Source organism: Mya arenaria, chromosome 12 (assembly GCF_026914265.1).
Source record: "Mya arenaria isolate MELC-2E11 chromosome 12, ASM2691426v1".
Taxonomy (NCBI): domain Eukaryota; kingdom Metazoa; phylum Mollusca; class Bivalvia; order Myida; family Myidae; genus Mya; species Mya arenaria.
The window spans coordinates 17,042,498-17,062,476 of NC_069133.1; the positions used below are offsets into that span (position 1 = coordinate 17,042,498).

At 34.1% G+C, this 19,979-nt stretch overlaps 1 protein-coding gene across 4 annotated transcripts in view; it reads left to right on the plus strand.

The window, feature by feature from the left end:
• Nucleotides 1-486: 486 nt before the first annotated feature.
• Nucleotides 487-19,979, plus strand: part of LOC128211084 (uncharacterized) — a 60,341-nt gene continuing 40,848 nt past the window's right edge. For 2 of the 4 annotated variants that reach the window (XM_052915502.1, XM_052915505.1), the window contains exons 1-12: nucleotides 487-625; nucleotides 3,618-3,797; nucleotides 4,584-4,661; nucleotides 10,644-10,874; nucleotides 11,248-11,294; nucleotides 11,415-11,515; nucleotides 11,917-11,988; nucleotides 12,870-12,985; nucleotides 15,476-15,522; nucleotides 15,676-15,776; nucleotides 17,302-17,373; nucleotides 17,631-17,746. In XM_052915502.1, the coding sequence (XP_052771462.1) occupies nucleotides 3,620-3,797; nucleotides 4,584-4,661; nucleotides 10,644-10,874; nucleotides 11,248-11,294; nucleotides 11,415-11,515; nucleotides 11,917-11,988; nucleotides 12,870-12,985; nucleotides 15,476-15,522; nucleotides 15,676-15,776; nucleotides 17,302-17,373; nucleotides 17,631-17,746 (1,159 nt within the window). In that variant the 5' untranslated portion in view covers nucleotides 487-625; nucleotides 3,618-3,619. Of the gene's footprint in view, nucleotides 626-3,617; nucleotides 3,798-4,583; nucleotides 4,662-4,682; nucleotides 5,228-10,643; nucleotides 10,875-11,247; nucleotides 11,295-11,414; nucleotides 11,516-11,916; nucleotides 11,989-12,869; nucleotides 12,986-15,475; nucleotides 15,523-15,675; nucleotides 15,777-17,301; nucleotides 17,374-17,630; nucleotides 17,747-19,979 lie in introns of those variants that run through there. The other 2 variants (XM_052915503.1, XM_052915504.1) reach the window with 2 other exon arrangements.

Genomic DNA, 19,979 nt, shown 5'->3' on the forward strand with positions numbered 1-19,979 from the left:
CTACTCGTGTAATATAGGATCATCCCAACCCTCGCGCAGGGTGTTTTGCGCAATACTGATAATGCACTCAACCAAACTCAACTTTTATTTTTATTTTCACCACACATGGTGATATTCATATTATCTAGAGGTGCAACTCCTATATTTTAAAAATTAAATCTGGAAACAGGTTACCTTTAACACGAACGTCTTAGAAATACGAGTACAGACAAATGGGAGTGTTTGAGATTAAATATTGTTTTACAAGTGACAATACAAACAGTTCATGCCCATATACTTTCGGTTCTGAGGGAGGGGAACATGTCAAAAGTTGCGCCCCTAAGTAACACCCAATCTAACATCAATTCCTGGATCCGCCCCTGATAACAACCAACTTATATAGATAAATTTACTTTCTAGAAAAAGAGCGGGAACGTTAAAGCCCCGCCTATAAAAGAGCATATAGTTGTTGAGCGCTCCGTATAAAGTTGCATATAAGCAATGTAGCCCGGTTATTAAGTTAACTTTATCAGCTGGGCTTAGATCAATATAACCTTTAAAAATTGGAACAAGGAAGTAAATCGACTGTCTTGCTGGATGTGTAAATTGTATGGGAAGTTGTTAATCATCTTTTAAAACATTACAGGTAATCAACTAAGACACACTATTAAAGCATCTACGTATTTACTGTGATTTGTTGGTAGATTCAATTCCTTTGCGTTTAATAATAACAAAATGCTATTTCTACTTTCGTTTTCCGTTGCAATATTTTGGGCGTTTAGTGATACGAGACTGAGATAAAAGTGTTTACAATTATTCTTATATTCAAGTTTGTCAACATAAGTAACGTTAAAAGAATTAAGATCCTGTATTTTGATTAAATTAGAACTATTAGATAACGATATTTTTTCTAGTTTTGATCCAGATCTATTTTTAGACTTGAAATTCTCACGATGTATTCATTTGTTTATAAATAGGTTTCTTATTTACAAATAGAGCACGTAGTATTTGCCTTGAAACCTTATGGGTCACCCTAATTCTTAACTAAGATAATTAAAGCAGCCGTGAACCTTGGCTGTTGACTTTTTTTAACAGGTCATGGGTTCCAAAAGACATATAAGAGCCTATTATTCCGTAATCTATATTGGTTATTGGTCTATATGAGTGAGTCGATTTATGTTTTTGTCGGTGACGTCATACTAAATGATATTTATACCTGATTTTCTATAAACTATAACAAATAAACCGTTAGGTGTATTGTCGCTCCCTTCGAAGGAAAAAGTTTAATTTGAATTTATATGATATAGATTTTCTGCAATACATCAGTATCGATCTCAATGAAATTTAGCGAAATTTTGACTACCGATGGCCCACAAAAATTCGAACACCAACTATGAAATACATCAGATAAATAGCAAATTAACTTTTATACACTATCGAACGTATGTTTTTTGATCGGCATCCGATAGCAAATTCCTATCAAACTGAAAATTGCTTAATTGCTTTTTTTCAAAAGACAAAACTACATATATACATAATAACACTGCCTCAGCACTATTTAAGCTTATACGGTACTTTAAAGCGTATAAATACAATGTAAGAAATATAATGATACGAAACTTGTAGTATCAATAATTTGGCAATAAAAAACATGCACTCTGCCATAGCGCATTTTGTTATCGTTTTTATCTCATTTTACATATTATTATTTATTGTAAACATTCGTTCAATTCTCCAAAGCGCACAATAGGTCGCATTATGTTACCTGTGGTGGCGAGGATAGCGCGGCGGTTATGGATAGTCAACAGGCATCGACAAAATGCGTATGGGATCCGTGTCGAAGGAAGGGAGAAAAGACAATGTGGAGTCGGGTGAAAAGCTGCAGTTGCTATACTACCTTAAGGTAGTGGCCAGGGATCAACGGATTCATTCAATATTTCCGTGGCTCACAAAGAGCTGTTGAATATTAAAACGGTCTATCTGTGGTAAAGGTTCTTTGCAAGAAAGGTCAGCTGGAAGAAGCTTGCATTGTCTACTGAAGACACAGAAGGAGAAGAGGTATTTCACCATGAGAAAGGAACTCCTTGCTCCTTGCTGTAGCTTGTTGCTCCTGGCACTTTAAGCATTACTTGCTGGGAAAACCGTTCAAGGTCAGAACCGACTTGTCAGCCCTAATTTGTCTACTCAGTTTCAATTGGCCGCAGGGTCAGTCTGCTCGATGGAAGGAAAATTGTCACAGTGTTACATGACATTTCCTGAACTAGACTGGTGTACCAGTAAATAAGATCACTAGTGGTTAATCACGAAATACTTTCATGCCGACAACCAGTAGTGTGATTGATTTGGGTAGGTTTTACCTTCGTCACTGCAGCGAACAATGGAAAGGTCATGACGACTTATCAGAACATACTGAGTTGCAAGACGAGGGGAATTGTAGTGCTGAGTATCAAGTCAATAGCAAGACAGTCATCGATGACTTTTTTTCGAAGTATCTGAGAGTAAGCATTACAAGCAACAATGGTTGTCATTAGGGATGCATAAACCAGAAGAGATTATTGAGAATCTTTAATCTGCTTTGGTGGAGTGACAAAAGGTGGACGCGGACGAAAGTGCCATATGCACATTGAACCCCAGATAAATGATTGCATCAGTCACAAAAGTCTGAACTTAAATGGTTTTGTGTCAGTGGCAGAGACATTTATGCGTATAAAAATGTCGGCTGTGGAGACCAGTACGTAAGCAATCATCAAAGCGAGCAAACGACAGGCCAAAATGTCCTCTAGTCATCCCTGAGCTCCCATATTTTCGTTTTTTCATAGTGCCATTAAACCGGGTTTATGTTCATATTGCTACTGAGCTTGTTTCTGTAGTTGTTCACATGAATATTTTCACTCAGCAAATCACGACACAAATTACTACACATCTTTGTGCAATTCAAGTGCTTCTCATCAGTGAATCGATTGAACGCGAAAGTAGAACGTTTAGAGCTCATGTTAAGTCATCAGTGATATTTCAGGTAAGATGAAACAATAATATTATCAACACCAATTGCGGAATTAAAAGTGTGTTAATATAACCTAAATTGATTGAATGAGTGACCAATGAACATAAACAAATAAACACCTACGAAAGAGGAAGTTATTTGATGACCGTTGTGTGGTATCTTGGCGCCTGCTCATTAGGATACATATAGCTGGTCTTGTCTAGACTACTGTTTGTTTTTTCATCATCATCATCATCATCATCATCATAATCATCATCATCATCTGAAATTCTACATGTTTGATAAATCATTGATGAATTTCACTAGTTTTACTACATAGTGTGTAGTTACATTACATTATCATTTAAGCAAAATCATTGTCACACAACTTGTCGGATAATGTTACATTTTGCCTTGGAATAAATTGACCAAATGGATGCGTAGTTAGATATTGTTCTAATTTACTCCCCGATATGGTTCTTTCAATTACTGTCACATTTGCGTTGATATTTGGAACTAAATATCATGTTATTATACATACCTTTCCTTTATTACCAAACATTATATCATGAAAGAAACAAACATAGATAGGTTTTGACGTCATTGAATTCTTAAGAAAAAAACATTTGTTTAAGCGTTTCATGAAATATTTCAGTGATGTCAGAGTCAACACCAGGCTGCCAAAAGAAGGGAGTTGCGAGGGCAGACTACTCTTCACAGGGAGATGGTCAGCAGATACAATCTGGAATTCTATCTCCAAGCCCTAGCCTATCCGGAGACCGACCTACAAATAAAGCTTCCGGGACAATTGATGAAAAAAAGAACATCAGACCAGGTAACAACCTTCGTATAGAAGATTAAAAAAAATAAAAACACTTAACTTTATGTCAAGGCACTTACTTGTCGGAAAACCCTTAGAAAAAACAACATAAGCTCAATTGTATTTGTCCGCTAAAAATCTTAAAACAACTAGACAAAAAATAGACGAAAAATCAAGTCCCATTTTTATTTTAAATATTCATTTTATTAAACATGTAGTTATTATTATCACGATCAGTCTTGCTGCATTTTTTGATGTTATTCATAATGGATTGATATTATTCAAATTTATTTAGGGCTGAAAGTATTAAATGGTCTTTATTTGTTATGCTTACATTAAACTATAACAATCACCATCGTTGTAATGCATGCTCTTACATTAAGATAAAAGCTTGAAATCTTAAAAGGTTATCTGTGTTTAATTATGCCTGCACCCTCTAATTTTCAAGGACTACAAAAAGCGGCAAGTACAGATTAAGTCTATATTTTAATCATTATCAGATATTATTAGACAAAACACAATAATGTCTGGCAAAACATCAGTTAACAGGAAAATGAATTTTCTAACATAGAGTTGTCCTATGTAATAAAATTTCAAGCAGTTCTTTTTTAAAATTCATAAATAGCTAAATATGAGGTCAGCTTAAGAAATAATTGAACATATTTTCAAAAATGTGCTTAATTTAAGAAACAACGTATGATAGTGTACCAGCTTGTTTTGATAAATATATATTTAGTGGCATGACTTTAGCCATCCATTTTGCTAATATAATGCATTAGGAATGTTGTTAATCTAATGCAGAGATTGAAAATAAAGGAGCATTCATGCAAGGTGAGGAGTCACCATCTCCTCACCGAAGACCATCAAAAGCGGGGAAAAGTAAGTATTGTAACCATACACATTTATAAAAACAATATGCTTATATAATGCATCAGGATAAACCTTATTCTTGTAACATGGTGTAGAATTTACACGTAGCATGATTTGGTGAAATGTTTTCTTTTAAATTATTAAACTTTGTTCAGAGTACAGTATTTAAATAAAAATAAATTAAAACTAAAATATATCTTAAAAAGAGACTATAAAGGCGGAAACGCTCCTCCGAAAATGTCAATTTTCATATCTGTTTAAATATAACATGTAAACAATCTTTGTGACATTTTGCTTCTGCAATTTGATTTCAATAAGTTTGACCCTTTGTTTTATTTGTCATTGGTATTCCAACATTTTTCACAATATATCTTCATTTTGTAACAGTCAAACTTTGATTATCTCCAATGACGTCAAAAAATGGTCAAATGAATACAATGTGTTTATAAAAAAATGAATTGAATTTTTTATGCCCTTCGAAGGACAGCATAAAGTAATCAGACCGTCTGTCCTCGTGGTTTCCTATCAAAAACTGAAGAACGCTTACGCCCAGGAACCTCAAACCTCGTACGCAGGTTGGTCATGACCAATTGATGAATGTAATTGATTTGTACTTCAACAGGTGAAGGTCTAGGTTAACTTAAGCCGATAACCGCTTCCATCAATTAGTGAAGAATGCTTAGTCCAAGGGTCCTCAAACTTTGGTAGGCTTGTTGATCATGATCAGAAGATAAACCCTACATATGTTAAGGTCAGTGAGTCAAAGGTCAAGGTTGTTGTTGAGCTTGAGCTGAAAATCCGTTTCCAATAAATAATAACTGAAGAACTTGTTCCTAGGGACCTCAAACATGGATGGCAGGTTGGTCCTAACTGTAACATAAACACTTTTTGGTCAGTGGGTCAATTTTGTGGTCACTTTAAGCTGTTTGTTTTCTTCTGAACAATAACTGAATGAAGTTCGGTCACAGAGACCTCACACTCGGTAGGCAGATTTTTTATGACCAGACCCCAATTTCTCGAAATATCTTAAGTCCCTTATAACAGGATTAAGCTAATCTCACTATTTTTGTTGGTCTATAAAATTTGTTATATTTACTTCTTCGAGATAGTTTAGAAATTATGTTAGAATAATCTGTATGATTATCAGAATAAACCATTTTTCATTTATCAAAATCCATTTTCAGGATGTATTTTTGCTAATTGAAAAGTCGACTTAAGCCTGTTAAGCTTAAGAGGTTTCGAGAAATCGGGGCCTGAAGATGAACCTTTTTGATTTTAAGGTCAGTGGGTGAAGGTAAAGGTCAATTACCGATGGACACTTGGCCTAGATAGCCTTTTACTCTACTTGAGTCTAAAGTTTATATTTTATACCATTTTTTTCATTCTAGGCTTGCATTAAAACTTTAATCCTGTACAGATCATATATATCGCTTTGATAGTTATCACATCTTGTATAAACATGATTTTAATGTATACATACTTTGCTGTGTACATTCGATGTAGAGAAATTGTAAATCTTAGTGTAAATATGTAAGTGTCTTGGTTCTTATTTTTATTAGCTGGAGAGGTTTTATATTCTTTACAGACGATGATTCATACGAATTTGACTTTATTGTGATGTATATAATAAAGGTCAATTATGTTTTATACTTAAATCATAAATACATAAAACATTTATAATTTATTAAGTTTAGATAGGGTTAACTTAAAAATATTTTCTTGTCTGACCATGAGAGTCCATGAGCTTAGATATAATTACTATTTGGATAATTTGAACAATTTTGGAAACAAAAGCCAGTATTATTAATACATGATATTTTTATGTGTTTCCATTAGCCATATGTAGGGAATATTTGGAAGATATCCGTGTTAAAGCTGTACAATAATGATGTTCAAACTCTGTGATGTCATCTTTAGCAAGCACATGCTTGCTATATCAATATGCAGGCAATTTATCAATTCCTGTCAGTGTGCAGGCAACTGTATCAAGTATGGGCAGTGTGCAAGGCATCAGTATTTAATCATATCGGTTCGAAGGCAACTAAACAAAATCTTGTCAGTGTGCAGGCAATTGAAAAACGTTTGTTTAATTGTGCAGACAATCTAACAAAGTCTTGTCAGTATGCAAGCAATTGAACAAGTAATGTTAGTATGCAGACAACTAAACAAAAACCTGTATCACGTCCTGTCAGTGTGCACACCACTGCATCAAGTCCTGTCAGTGTGCACACCACTGCATCAAGTCCTGTCAGTGACTATGCAGGCCATATGTCTAATCAGTATGCAAACAATATTATTGTTATGGCAACGTCAGTGTGCAAAGATAAAAGCCCTGTCAGTGTGCAGGCAGGAAATCCTGCCAGAGTGCAGGCAAGGAGTCCTCTCAGAGTGCAGGTCAGAAGTTCTGTCAGGCTGCATATATATTGAAATCCATTTAATTCAAAATGTATTGTCATCATCTATCGTTCATTCAAGGGCCATAACTCAGGGTACGGTTATTGCATTTGATAATTTGCATAGATATTCTTTCTCCTCAGCATTCCTTGAAATGTCTTTAAGCTATTGATTTCAATTTTTATTACACAGATAGATCACATTGAGTAAAAGTGCAGTGGAGTGGAACCATAACTCTTGCTGCAGTAGTTGTTTTGTTATTGCGCTTTGGTAATGTTCATTGGTATCCTTTGTCAAAAGGCGCAATTAATACTATCCTTAATTTGGTGCGGGATATGATAGTTTGTCACTGCTCTTGTAATACTGCACATCTGCATCAAATGATTAAAAAATGACTAAAACCCCAAATGATTTTGACGCCAATTTCCCCTTGCCCAGGCTACACACACTTGCAATTAAGGTAAAAAAGGGTGTCCTAATTCTTTATGCAAAGACGTTCAAGCTTGCAAAAGTTTCATTCATGAATAGGATATCACTGCATTAAAATGGTGGCACAATTACATTTTGGTCATTTGAGCGAACTTGAAGGTAACACATAAAAAGGCATGCAGAGGTAAAACCATCTAGGCAATAGATTTGTTCAGTACATAAGGACAACATGCTGCGTGCAAGATCAACTTCCAAACCTCAAAGGTCAAGGTCACACTTATACACGTCAATTTATAAAAAGCTTGCAAAGATTGAGTTTTTTCGTATGTTGTTATAATTGGGAATTAAAATCATCATTTTGGGCAACATTTGTCTTTGAAGTTAATGTATTATACCATGAATGTCACTCAAAGTGCTGATCAATGCATTCATAATTGTAAATGAACAATCCTTTTAAATGATTGGTTCCTGCGCAAATCCCAGCTAAGGGGCAAGGTGTAAGTTGAAAAGCTAGGCTTTTCGTGACATGATTTCATCCTATTTGGGATTTTTTTCCTGAAATTGTGGAAACATATGCATATTTGGCATTGGAATGGGTTAGATGTTCTAAACCGTGAGATAGCCAGAAAATGGTTGCACTTACTGGTTTATCAATCTGGAATGCTGATTTTCTGCATAAACAGTATAGCTGGTCTTGCACAGAGGGATTTTGAAATAAATTGTGTTCAATACATAAAGACAATATGTTGTGTGTAAAACACAAAACTCTGTATCAAGTTGAAGGTCACTTTTGGATAAAACCTGGTTAAAACATATCTGATATAATAAATTAAGTAGGTTGGATGGATGGGAAAAAGTTTCTATAGTTTCAATGCAATATATGATGTATTTGATGTATTTGCTGAGATATTGGCCTAAAAGTGCTGACATGCAAAACTTTAGCGTGTGAGTAACACGCCAACATATTTTTACTAATAAAATATAATGATTTCATTGGTCATCTCTATACAACTGCTACCAGGTTTATACAAGAGCATCAAGGCTCACACGATTACAGATATTTTGTGAACGTGTTCACGGGACATAAATTCGTTGCGCAACTTAATCCAATATTTTTTTGATCATTGATTCATATGAAGGCCGTAAATACACATGTTGTGACGTCATGATTTTTACTAGTTTTATAGGGGGTACTCTAAATGGGATTAATGTTAATAAATATTAGTACAAATGTTTATTTAGAAATTTGTGTTTACTATTTATATTCAGAAACAAAGCAAATTATTGTAATTGAACAGCATTTTATAAGATTGAATTACGAGTGAGTGATTGACTGTTTATACTAAGAAATACTACGGTTTCTTGTTAAAGAGATTTATGGACATGCTTCGTCATTGTCCCTGTATTTATAATCAAGTGATCGTTACGGTTAAACTGTCTGCGAATTTGTAAACGTTCACGGCCGAAAACGACACGACACCTTTACACATGTAAACATGGGAACCTTACTTTTGGAGTTTTATCATAATGGAATGCTGCCTATATGCACAAAGAGTATTGTTGGTCATGTCCTGGCTGAAACAGGGTTCGCGCAGACTTGAAAAGTACTTTAATTTTAGGCTGCTGGATGAAAAGTCCTTAAGTTTGCCAAAAAAATCATATAAACTACTTGAATTTTTGTTTTGCCTTGAAAATTGCTTAAAAAGCGCTTGTGATTTTTTAAATATACCTTACATTTTCTTGTTCTATTTCAAATGAAGTGTCTGAGGTAAAAATGGTGCAGACTGTACAAAGAATTTCGATCTTTGTGAAATCTTCACTATTGAATAGTATTTTTATACATTACTATTATTGAAAGTTTTTGAAAGTATGTGTTTTTATACATTCTTATTTGAGATATTCCTTGAAAATCGGACAAAGGTCTTTGAAATCTCCTTTAAACCCCTTGACTTTTTTGCCTGTCTGGCTGTAAGAACTTTGTGTAACAGAGGGATTTAAGGCTAAATTGGAACATGTGTTTGTTACATAAAGACAATGTGGTGCGTGCAAGACCCGCAACCCTACCTCAAAGTTCAAGGACACACTTGGAGTGGAATGGAATACTGCATATATGCACAAAGAGTATTGTTGGTCATGTCTGGTCTGTAAATATGTCATACAGAGAGGGATTAAAAAGTCGCACATACAGGTTTATCATTGTGGAAGATGCTGATATTCATATATGGTATAGTAGGTCATGTGAGGGCTTTGGTTCCAAATCGTCGGCAAGTATACTAGTTTAAATTAACAACAATCATCAAAAAGATTGTTGTAGAATGACATAAATTAGGTTAAAAATCTAGTAACATACTTTTAAAAAAAAATATACTCATTGCTGCATTGTTGGATAAAATGTAATACATTTTGAATTAATTGTACAAACTTCATAACTATTAGTAATCATTCAAATGTGGGCCATTTTATACACTTTGTATTTAATGAAACTCTTGAAGTTTTATATCATTGTGTAGATATGTATGATAGTGTACGGTCTCAACAGTTATGTACAAATTATGGGATAACATTCATTATTATCATTGCAATGTAAACTCTTACAAGAGGATATGTTGAAAACTGAGTAAAAAAAATATCCAAACTCAAGTCAACATTAACAATTACAAAAAGAACATGATTAAACATCCATGAGCGATTCATCTTTGTTTGATAAAAATTTGCATTATAATGTATGTTAACCAATAAAAATTTTGATACTCTTTCTTGTTAAAGTGAAACAACAGCGAGAAAAAAGTTATTAGGGCTATTTCATTTAAACATATAACTCCCGTTGGGAAGGCACTTTTTAATTATGGCAACCCCCAACAGAAGCAAATTAACCCTTTTGGGGTCCAAATTAGCGAAAAAAGACACATACCATATACTATTTCAGTAATTGCCTTCCACCCGGGATTTATATGTTTTACTAAAAAAGCCTTTTTTATTTCTTTAGTCTAACAGTTCAAATTTAATGCAGAGGACCAATTAGCTTATATACTGGTCCCTTTCATAATACAAATAATTTATCATTGTTATTTAAAGTGAATAGAAAAATACTTTTGCAGGTTTGCATGTTAGTCAACTACAAAAATGTAGAAATTATTCTGTCTGAAAAAATTGTATTTTAATTTACAGATAACAGGCTAGCTGTTGCTCCAAGCGCATCATTTGTTGTTCAACACAGAGGACAAGAGAATGCAGGCACTGGAGAGAAAGGTTCACAAAGTGTTGTTCGTGAGGCCTCAGATATGCATGATGATCTAACAAACCCGACTGCAATGCAGCGAAAGACTGGGTCTTCAGGAAATTTACATGATGATCCATCAAAGCAGCCAGGAATAAAAGAAAACACTGTGACAGCTGAAGGTACATATACAAAGTTTCTGATAGGACGTCCTTAAATAGCCGTGTTCAGCAAGTTTTTCTTAAAGGAAAGGGTAATGTTTTAAGAGCTTAGTTCAGGTTAAAAAATAAATGGCTGTAGGATCTTATAATGGTATGAAATGTTTGCTTATAACAAAAAACTTGTCCAGATTATTATTATACTTTGAATGACAAAGCAACAAATTGCTTAGTATAAGGGGCAGTATTAATTTGAATGAGGTCTGACAGTAGAAAGCTTTGTTAAAATTTACCCAGTTATGAAATATTCTTACGTTTGCTTTGAGTTGTTTATAAATCATAATTTCATATTATATTTAACTTTTTTCTATATACAATTGATGTACACATATTTCAGAGTCTGTGGTCGAGCTTCAACAAGTCAACCACAGGTTCTATGAGAGGGTGAGTATTCATGTTAAACAAAAACTTGACATAAATTGAGTTTTCTTTAAGGTCCCAATCAAATTCAATATGAAATTTTTTATATTCCTCTCTTGCACTGTTTACCTGTTGTGCTTGCAGGAGGATGTTGTTAAAGTGGAGATGCATTTGTGGAAGGTAGACAAGGACAGCCTGGTGGTCAACTTCTGTCCATATACTGTAAATGTCACGTTCCAGACTAGGTATATACACAAGGCCTAATTTCAGAATTAAGTTGATAAAAACTTACTTGTGGGATAGACAAAAAAATACATGTTTGTAGTAATAAGAACTTACATTAGTATGATAAAGTTTATTATATAGGCAACATAAATCAGCAAGCAATACATTTCACAAAATTTATTTGTTCTATATTCCACTCCTCCTATGTTACGTCATACATGTAAGTAATTATTTGGTGGTGCTAAAATAATATCAAAACACCATATAGTGCGTCATTAAAATGTTTTTTTTTTCTTTTTTTATAACGTGTCTTGATTTGAACGAGTAATAAAAAAAGGGTTTTGTCCAGAAATCATGTTAAAATATAGTAAAGACTGTATTTTCATACAACATATATGAATGTTTAATCTTGTGTTTACAGGGATGCTCAGTTCCTGAAGCTTTACAAGGGCAGCACAGAGCAAACCAAGTTCAGCTGGAATATAAGACTCAAGTAATCATCTACTGAGAGAGTCATTGTAGAATATAGATGTAGGATTAGAATGATTCAGAGATATTGCAGTATACGTACTTTCATTACATTGGTTCTGGTACTTAAATATTCCAAAATTCAAGTATGTTACTAGCATTAAAAGTTTGGTGAAAATACACAATTTACAAACAACAGATAATATAAGCATTTAATTAAAAACTTTAATTATGGTACACTTCTTACTAGTAGTGTTGGGAATCGGACAGAAAAAATACTATCGATAATCGGTTCATGAAACTGATCAATGATCGATTATTAATCGATTTAATCATTATTTAATTATTTTGCTCATCATCTTTCAGGCATACAGATACAGAACATTGCCAGTTTTAAGCACCAATGTTCGCTTACAATATTGTACATTTCTTCGTATAAATTACATCTTTTATTCCGAACGTAACTATCTTTTGGTGTTTGCAAGTTACTAATAAAGAACATGGGATCACAGGCTCTATATTTTGTTTACAATTCTTACATCAAGTATATGGTACAAAGTAAACAGAAACATGTTTTAAAATCACTTTTAAACCACAAACATTAGAAGTTGAGAACCTATCCTTTAGCAGTTAAATTACAAAGAAAAGTTGTAATAAGGTACTGAAGGGACATACTGAATTGATAAGAATATGACTAGATAACATAGAAACGCCTTAACATTTCAAACATAACTAGAACAGAAAATTAGTCGGTAGCGAATACGTCCCTTAATTCTCTAATCGATTGTACAAAATTCACTATCAATTGTCGCCGACGTAGGCCTTTCCGATCAATTGTTTATAATCGATCAGCGTCACAACACTACTTACCAGCACCCTTCTACCAATACTTTTGTAACATTCCAGGGGTCAGGCACAAGAGGACAAGTGCTTGGTCGAGGTCTATCCTTCTTTTGTTAACCTGAAAATTACAAAGAAGGTGTCTGGCTGCTGGGGAGAGCTAGAGAACCTCAAGAGAACAGGTAACAGTTGTTTAAGTTGCAGACAATATGAATTATGTCTCCACTTCAACTGAAAGAGATACATACTGTATTTGTCATTCTTCTTCTCATTCATTTTTTTCTGCAACAAAATTTTGTCAGAACTAGAACTCAATAACAACTTGAAGGAATTGATTGAAACTTGGAACATAGATAGATACCAATGTGAAGTTGTGCACCTTGCAAGATCTCTAGGGCACTTAATTGCAAAGTTCAACCCTTGTTATCCCCCCCCAAAAAAGGCCAAGGGGATATAGTAATTGTATGCTTGTGAGTTGTGTGTATGTGCATGCTTGTGTGTGCATCGTGACAGTTTTGTCCAGAGCATACCTTGAAATGCCTTTGAGGTATTCACTTGAAACTTCATATACAGATAGATCTCATTGAGTAGAAGTGCAGTGCACAGAAACTATAACTCTGGGTACAGTATGTTATGAGTTATTGCCCTTTGTTAATTTTATACTTATTTTTTGTCTGGAGCATTTATAATGTAAGTTTTGTTGCTGTATCAATTAGGAAAAATTCCAAATGTATTGGTTTCAGGAAATAAACATTACTCTTTGTGAAATTTGTACATGTTTATATCATGTTTGTCACCATGACTATGTCTGAAATTGCATTAACTGGTATATGGCACTTTTGCCAAAAAATCTTCAAACTTGAACTTGTTTTGAACTATCCCTAAAGCAGTAATTTTTCATTTTTAACCAGGTTTTCACATAGTAGGTCAAACTCACCAATGAAACTGGATAACTTTAGTTTGGGTTAACATTTTTATTATGAACAAGTTTAGTATAAAGGAACAGCTAATGCTGACTTTTCATGGGATTGTGTTTGAGACTCTCACTGCTACTTAAAGCAACTGTGCACCAGATGATCAATTTACAAGAAAAAAAAGAAATTGTCGAAAACTGACATAAACTTGGTAATAATGTGTACAATGCATTAAAACTAATTAACTGAAGTACCACATAGTTTACAATTTATTTAAGTTTAGCAGTTATTTCGTATTTTTCCATTTAAAAACATTACTGGGTATGTCTACCTGGTAGAATTTATTCCTTATGCGTGATTGGCTAGTTGATGTTGTCACGTGATATAACCGAGTTGGGTCTATAGCTTAATTATGTCGCCCGATTAGAATAAGCCATCGTAGATCAGTAGATACTAGGATGGACTGCAATTTTGGCAACGCGGGTGCGAACTCGGTCTCCGACCCATTTTATTTTACATTCGATACTTGTTTTTACAATTATGATATCAAAGCGTAACACATTCTATTAAATAAATATCATGAGATTCATTACAGAAAAAAACTTTTTTTTGCTGCCAATCTGGTGTACGGTCCCTTTAAAATAGAAAAGCAGTTGAAACTGAATGTCTTTAGTTAGGGTTGACACAATAATTATTGTCACCAATCTTTGTATGTCTGGAATGTTTGTGAAGACCTTTAATTGGATTGGGTTTGGGGCTCCTTAGGTCAAGGTCAAGGTTAATGTTACTAAAAATAGACAAAGCAGTTAAATTGTATCTTTATCTTTATATCTTTAGTTAGATTTGACATATTTGACCAGACTAAGTATATTTTATTGATACCTTTCATGGGATTGCATTTGGGACCAGTAGGGTCAATGTCAAAGTTACTGTAACTATAAATAGAAAAGGGATTGTGTTTTTTCATAGGCTCCTAGGGTCATAGTTAAGGTCACTGTTAATTAAAAAAAGAAATTTTGTTGAAAAAGAATATATTTATTTACAGTTGACATATTATGACCAAACTCAGTTTGTAGGAATAGTTTTTGGAAACCTTTCCATTGAAGTTGGGGCCCCTTTGGTTGAGGTCAAGGTCAGTGTTACTTAAAATAGAAACAGTTGAACCTTAATGTCTGAAGTATGCGTTGACATATGCAAAACTTAGTATGAAGGAAGTGTTTTTAATAAAGACCATTCCTGGGGTTGCATTCTGGACCCCTAGGGTCAAGGTAACTGTTTCTAGAAAATTGGTTGAAACTAAATATCTTTAGTTTGGGTTGACATATTGTAACCAAACTTAATAAAGAGCAAGAGTTTATAGATACCTTTCCTCTGAAAGGTTAACCTGGCTCAAGTACTGCCAACATGAACTTTGTCACCCACACACTGGGGTGGGGGTAGGGGGAGGGATCCTCAAAGACAAATGGTTTGTTTATGTTGCAGCAGCTTTTTGCACCCTGTTTTATAGGTTATTGAATAAATGAAAGGATGAATCGTATTGTATTAAGTACATTAATTACCTTTGAATGACAAAGCCACAAATTGCTAAGGCGCTAGAGGCAGTATTTTTTTGAATGATGACAGATAAAACAGAGCATTGTAAAAATTAACCCAATTATTGAATTTTCTTCAACATATTCCTATGAGTTGTTTATAAATGCTTATTGATAATTCCTTTAACTTTTTTTCTTACATGAAATTGACCTGTTCATATTTCAGAGTCTGTGGTTGAACTTCAACATGTCCACCACACCTTCACTGAAACTGTGAGTTTTCATGTTAAACAAAAAACTTATATATAATTTATATTCATTCCTTGGAAATGTATAATCTGTCAGATAAGATTAATACCACATCCAAAAAATACCTGCCATCTTGAATAAACATTTCCACATTGTTTTCCTGTTGTGTGTTTGCAGGATGGTATGATTTTAGTGAACATGTATGTTAAAGAAGTGGACAAGGACAACCTGATGGTCAACTTCTGTCCGGATACTGTACATGTCAAGTTCCGGACTAGGTAAATACACAAGGCCTTATTTAAAAATAAAGTTGAGTATAACTGACCTGTGGGATAGACAGAAAAGGCAAGTGGTTATAGTATAAGTACTTACATTAGTCTGATAAACTTTATAATGCCCCCCCCCCCCTTTGTCATCACAACTTTTTTTCCTAGGCTATAGAAGAAGGGGCATATTGCTTTGCACATGTTGAACAGTTGGTAGGTTGTTCGGTCTGTAGGTTGGTCGTTCCATCGGTAGATCAAAGTTTGTCCGAGTGATAACTCAACAATTCCTGGACCTTAGGTCATCAAACTTAAAATGGAGGCTGGGCATGACCAGTAGATGATTGTAGGAGTCATTGGGTCAAAGGTCAAGGTCACAGTGACCTTGAATACAAAAAGGTTGTTTGAGTGATAACTCGACAATGCCTGCACCCATGGCCCCCGAACCTGACCCTTGGGGTTGGGCCTGACCAGTGGATGACCCCTTTTTATTTTAGGGTCATAAGGCCAAAGGTCAAGGTCACATTGACCTTGAATGCAAAAAGTTGTCTGTGTGATAACTCGACAATGCCTGAATCAATGGCCCTCAAACTTGACATTTAGGTTGGGGTTGACCAATTGATAACCCCTATAGATTTTGAGGTCATAGGGTCAAAGGTCAAGGTCATAACTCATATTCATCATTAAAATTTCATCATGTTAACTTGTTCCCTGCTGCTTAAAGGATACATTTTTATTTGCAAATACAGTCCAAACTGGCTATGTCGACGTCGGATATCTCGTTTTTTGGTTGTGTCGACTTTTTCCCCGGTCCGGATTATTCTTTCACAATGTTTTCGTTATGTCCAACCCCATTTTCAGACCCTGCGGTTGAATTTCACACAATTTCATTGTTCCTTATGTCGAACTTTATCGAAATTGAGTTGTAGGTGCGAAAATGTTCATGACTGTTTTTAGGCATGTCGCTAAAATACTGTGCGTGTCAGAATTACAAACTGTCATATTTGAAGGTTAATTCGTAAGTGTGAATGATAAAAGTTGTTTGTTTATGTTTTTGATTAAGGAGACATTTATTGCTCAACCTCTTTGAATGATCATAATCTTGAAACTGCCTCAAAGGCATCCAATGTCAGTGACAAATCAGCTGTCATTTTGGTCCATGCATATTTTGTTCAATTGTCCAAGTAATCCTGACAACATGGCACTCAGGGGGCCATAATGTTTGACAAACATCGCTTATTATATAGGCATCATAAATCAGCAAGCAATACATTGCTCAAAATTCATTTGTCCTTATGCAAACTATTGCAATACAGCTATATTCCACTCCTCCTACGTAACGTCATAAGAACAATTATTTGGCATTGCTAACATGATGTCAAAACACAATATATTGCATAATTAAAATGCATTTTCTAAATATAAGTGTCTTGATTTGAACACATAATAAAAATAAATGGGTTATTTCCAGAAATCATGTTTAAATAAAGCAAAGACTGTATTTTCATACAACACATATATATAAATCTTGTGTTTACAGGGATGCCCAGTTCCTGAAGCTTTGCAGGGGCAGCACAGAGCAAACAAAGTTCAGCTGGACTATAAGACTCAAGTAATCATTCTACAGAGAGAGTCATTGAAGAATATAGATGTAGGATCAGAATGATATAGAGATATTTCAGTACATGTACTTTCATTATACTGGTTCTGGTGCTTAAATATTCCAAAATTCAAGTATATTTCTATCTTTAAAAGTTTGGTTAAATACACAATATATGAACAACAGATAATAAAATCATTTAATGAAAACTTTCATAATGGTACACTTCTTGCTGGCACCATTCTACCAATAATGTTGTAACATTCCAGAGGTCGGGCACAAGAGGACAAGTGCTCGTTCAAGGTCAGTTTATTTGCTGTTTCTCTGAATATCTCAAAGAAGGTGTCTGGCCGATGGGGCGATCTGGAAAACCTCAAGATATTAGGTAACAATTGTTAAAGTTGCATACAAAAATAATAGTGTCCCCGCTTCGACTGAAAGAGGGACATACTGTATTTGCAATTCTCCTTTTTAATGCAACCAAATTTTGTCAGGAAGAAAACTAAATAACTTTTACAAGAAATTAATTGAAACTTGGAAAAGAGATAAATACCGATGTAAAGTTGCGTACCTTCCAAAGTTATAACTCTGGGGCACATTATTGCAAAGTGTTCATCTCTTATTACCCCCTCCCCCCCGCGCGCGCGCGCGCGCGTGTGTGTGTGTGTGTGTGTGTGTGTGTGTGCATCCGGACGATCTTGTCTTGCGCCTAAAATGGAACGTCTTTGAGGTATTGACTTGAAACTTCATATATGAGAATTGCAGTACTCCGGAACCATAAATCTCGGTACAGTGTTACATATTTAAACCTGAGAAGGATTCACCCAAATTATTAATTAACGCTTCAAAAGGAAAAAGTGTTAATATCATAGAAAACAATTAGATTGAAAATGTAGCATAAGAAGCTGAAGATATCTATCAATAAATCTGGATATGCTTAAAACTGGTGGAATACAAACTTTACTACAGTATTAATTTGATAGTGAGGCGTCTGCTACAAGCAAGCTGCTAGGAATGTAAACACCATCACATGGTAATGTTTACAACAGAGAGTTCATAACCCCCAGAACACCAATTAGCCATGTGAACATGCCTATCCTTCGAGCTTAAAATAAAGAGACTACATTGTCTTTTGACTGTGTGCCCATAAAAGAATGTATAATATGATGTTCTATACAGATTTTACGCACCAATCAATATATTTTGCCTGTAATGTAGTGCTTTTTACTAGTTACGATAAATAGGAATAAACCGGAAGTCTCATTGTCTTAAAGTATTATGTATGCTAGAAGCCTTATCATCGGTGTCCTTTCCCGGGGTCATGCTAAAAGGCTGATATAAGCGCTGACCATATAGAAATAGAAGGAAAAGGCTGACCAGGCCAGAAAAGACTGACCAGGAAAAAAAATTGGAATTTTTTACTATTGAATGAATTTTTATGAGTTATTTTAATTTCTTTGTACTATTTTATGTATCATAATTGATATATTAATAATATTTTTATAATTTTTAAGAGTGTTAAGTTAAAGATGAATGCCTTTTACTATCATTTGCAGATAGAAAAGTATCCATCTACATCCAGGCAACACCACATGGCCCATGTAAACGAGTGAGCGGGTGAGTGAGTGAATGAGTGAGTTAATGTTCAATTGATTAGCCTGAACGAAATGAGTCAAATCCATGAATAAATAAATGAATGGATGAAAGATTAAAATGAATGAGTTTTTGATCGATTTATTGTGTCTTGATTTATTGTATCATTGATTGATTGATTGATTGATTGATTGATTGATTGTTTTAATGGATGAATAAATAAATGAATAATGGATTGATCAAAAGATTGAATGAAAAAATGATCGAATGACTGTTTGAATGAAGATTTGATTGAATGACTTATTTAATGAAGTATTGATCGAATGACTGATTTAATGATGGATTGATCGAATGACTGATTAAATGACATAATACTCCCAAATGATCAAATGTATTCAACTATTAATATATGCATTAAACAGACTTTGAAACATTTTATTTCCAGCCTTGGAAACATTTTATTTCCAGACTTGGAAACATTTTTGTTTCCTAATTAAACATCGTCTAAGTTCCTGCTAAGCAAAGTTTCTAATTACACTATGTCTTAAAGTTTCACTAATAAATAAATGTATTCAACTACAATGTATTGTATTGGTCAGCGATAAGAAATACAGATTTCTGGTTAAGTTTCAGATCAAGAGTATTCAATTTATGTACATGTACTTGATAGTATAAACAGAAAATACTCTTCGAATATAAAATCACCATACATCATCATCATCATTCCAGTTTATAGCAAACAAAATCAATTCATACCTTCAAGAAAAGATACAGGATTAAATGATTGCTTCTAGTTTATGCTATTTTGAACCATTATAAAGTAATTCGAACATGATTTACATAGTCTTTTTGATGTATGTATGTAAAAGATTTTTGATATCTATATAACTTCACATATTGTTCTCTAATTCAACATCATTTGTACTCAAATTAACACAATTTCATAACCAAATGCGGTCCGACAAGTCGACACTCTGGGGTGCTAAATCCTAATCGTGACAGTTTTATTAAGTCTAAGTGACAAA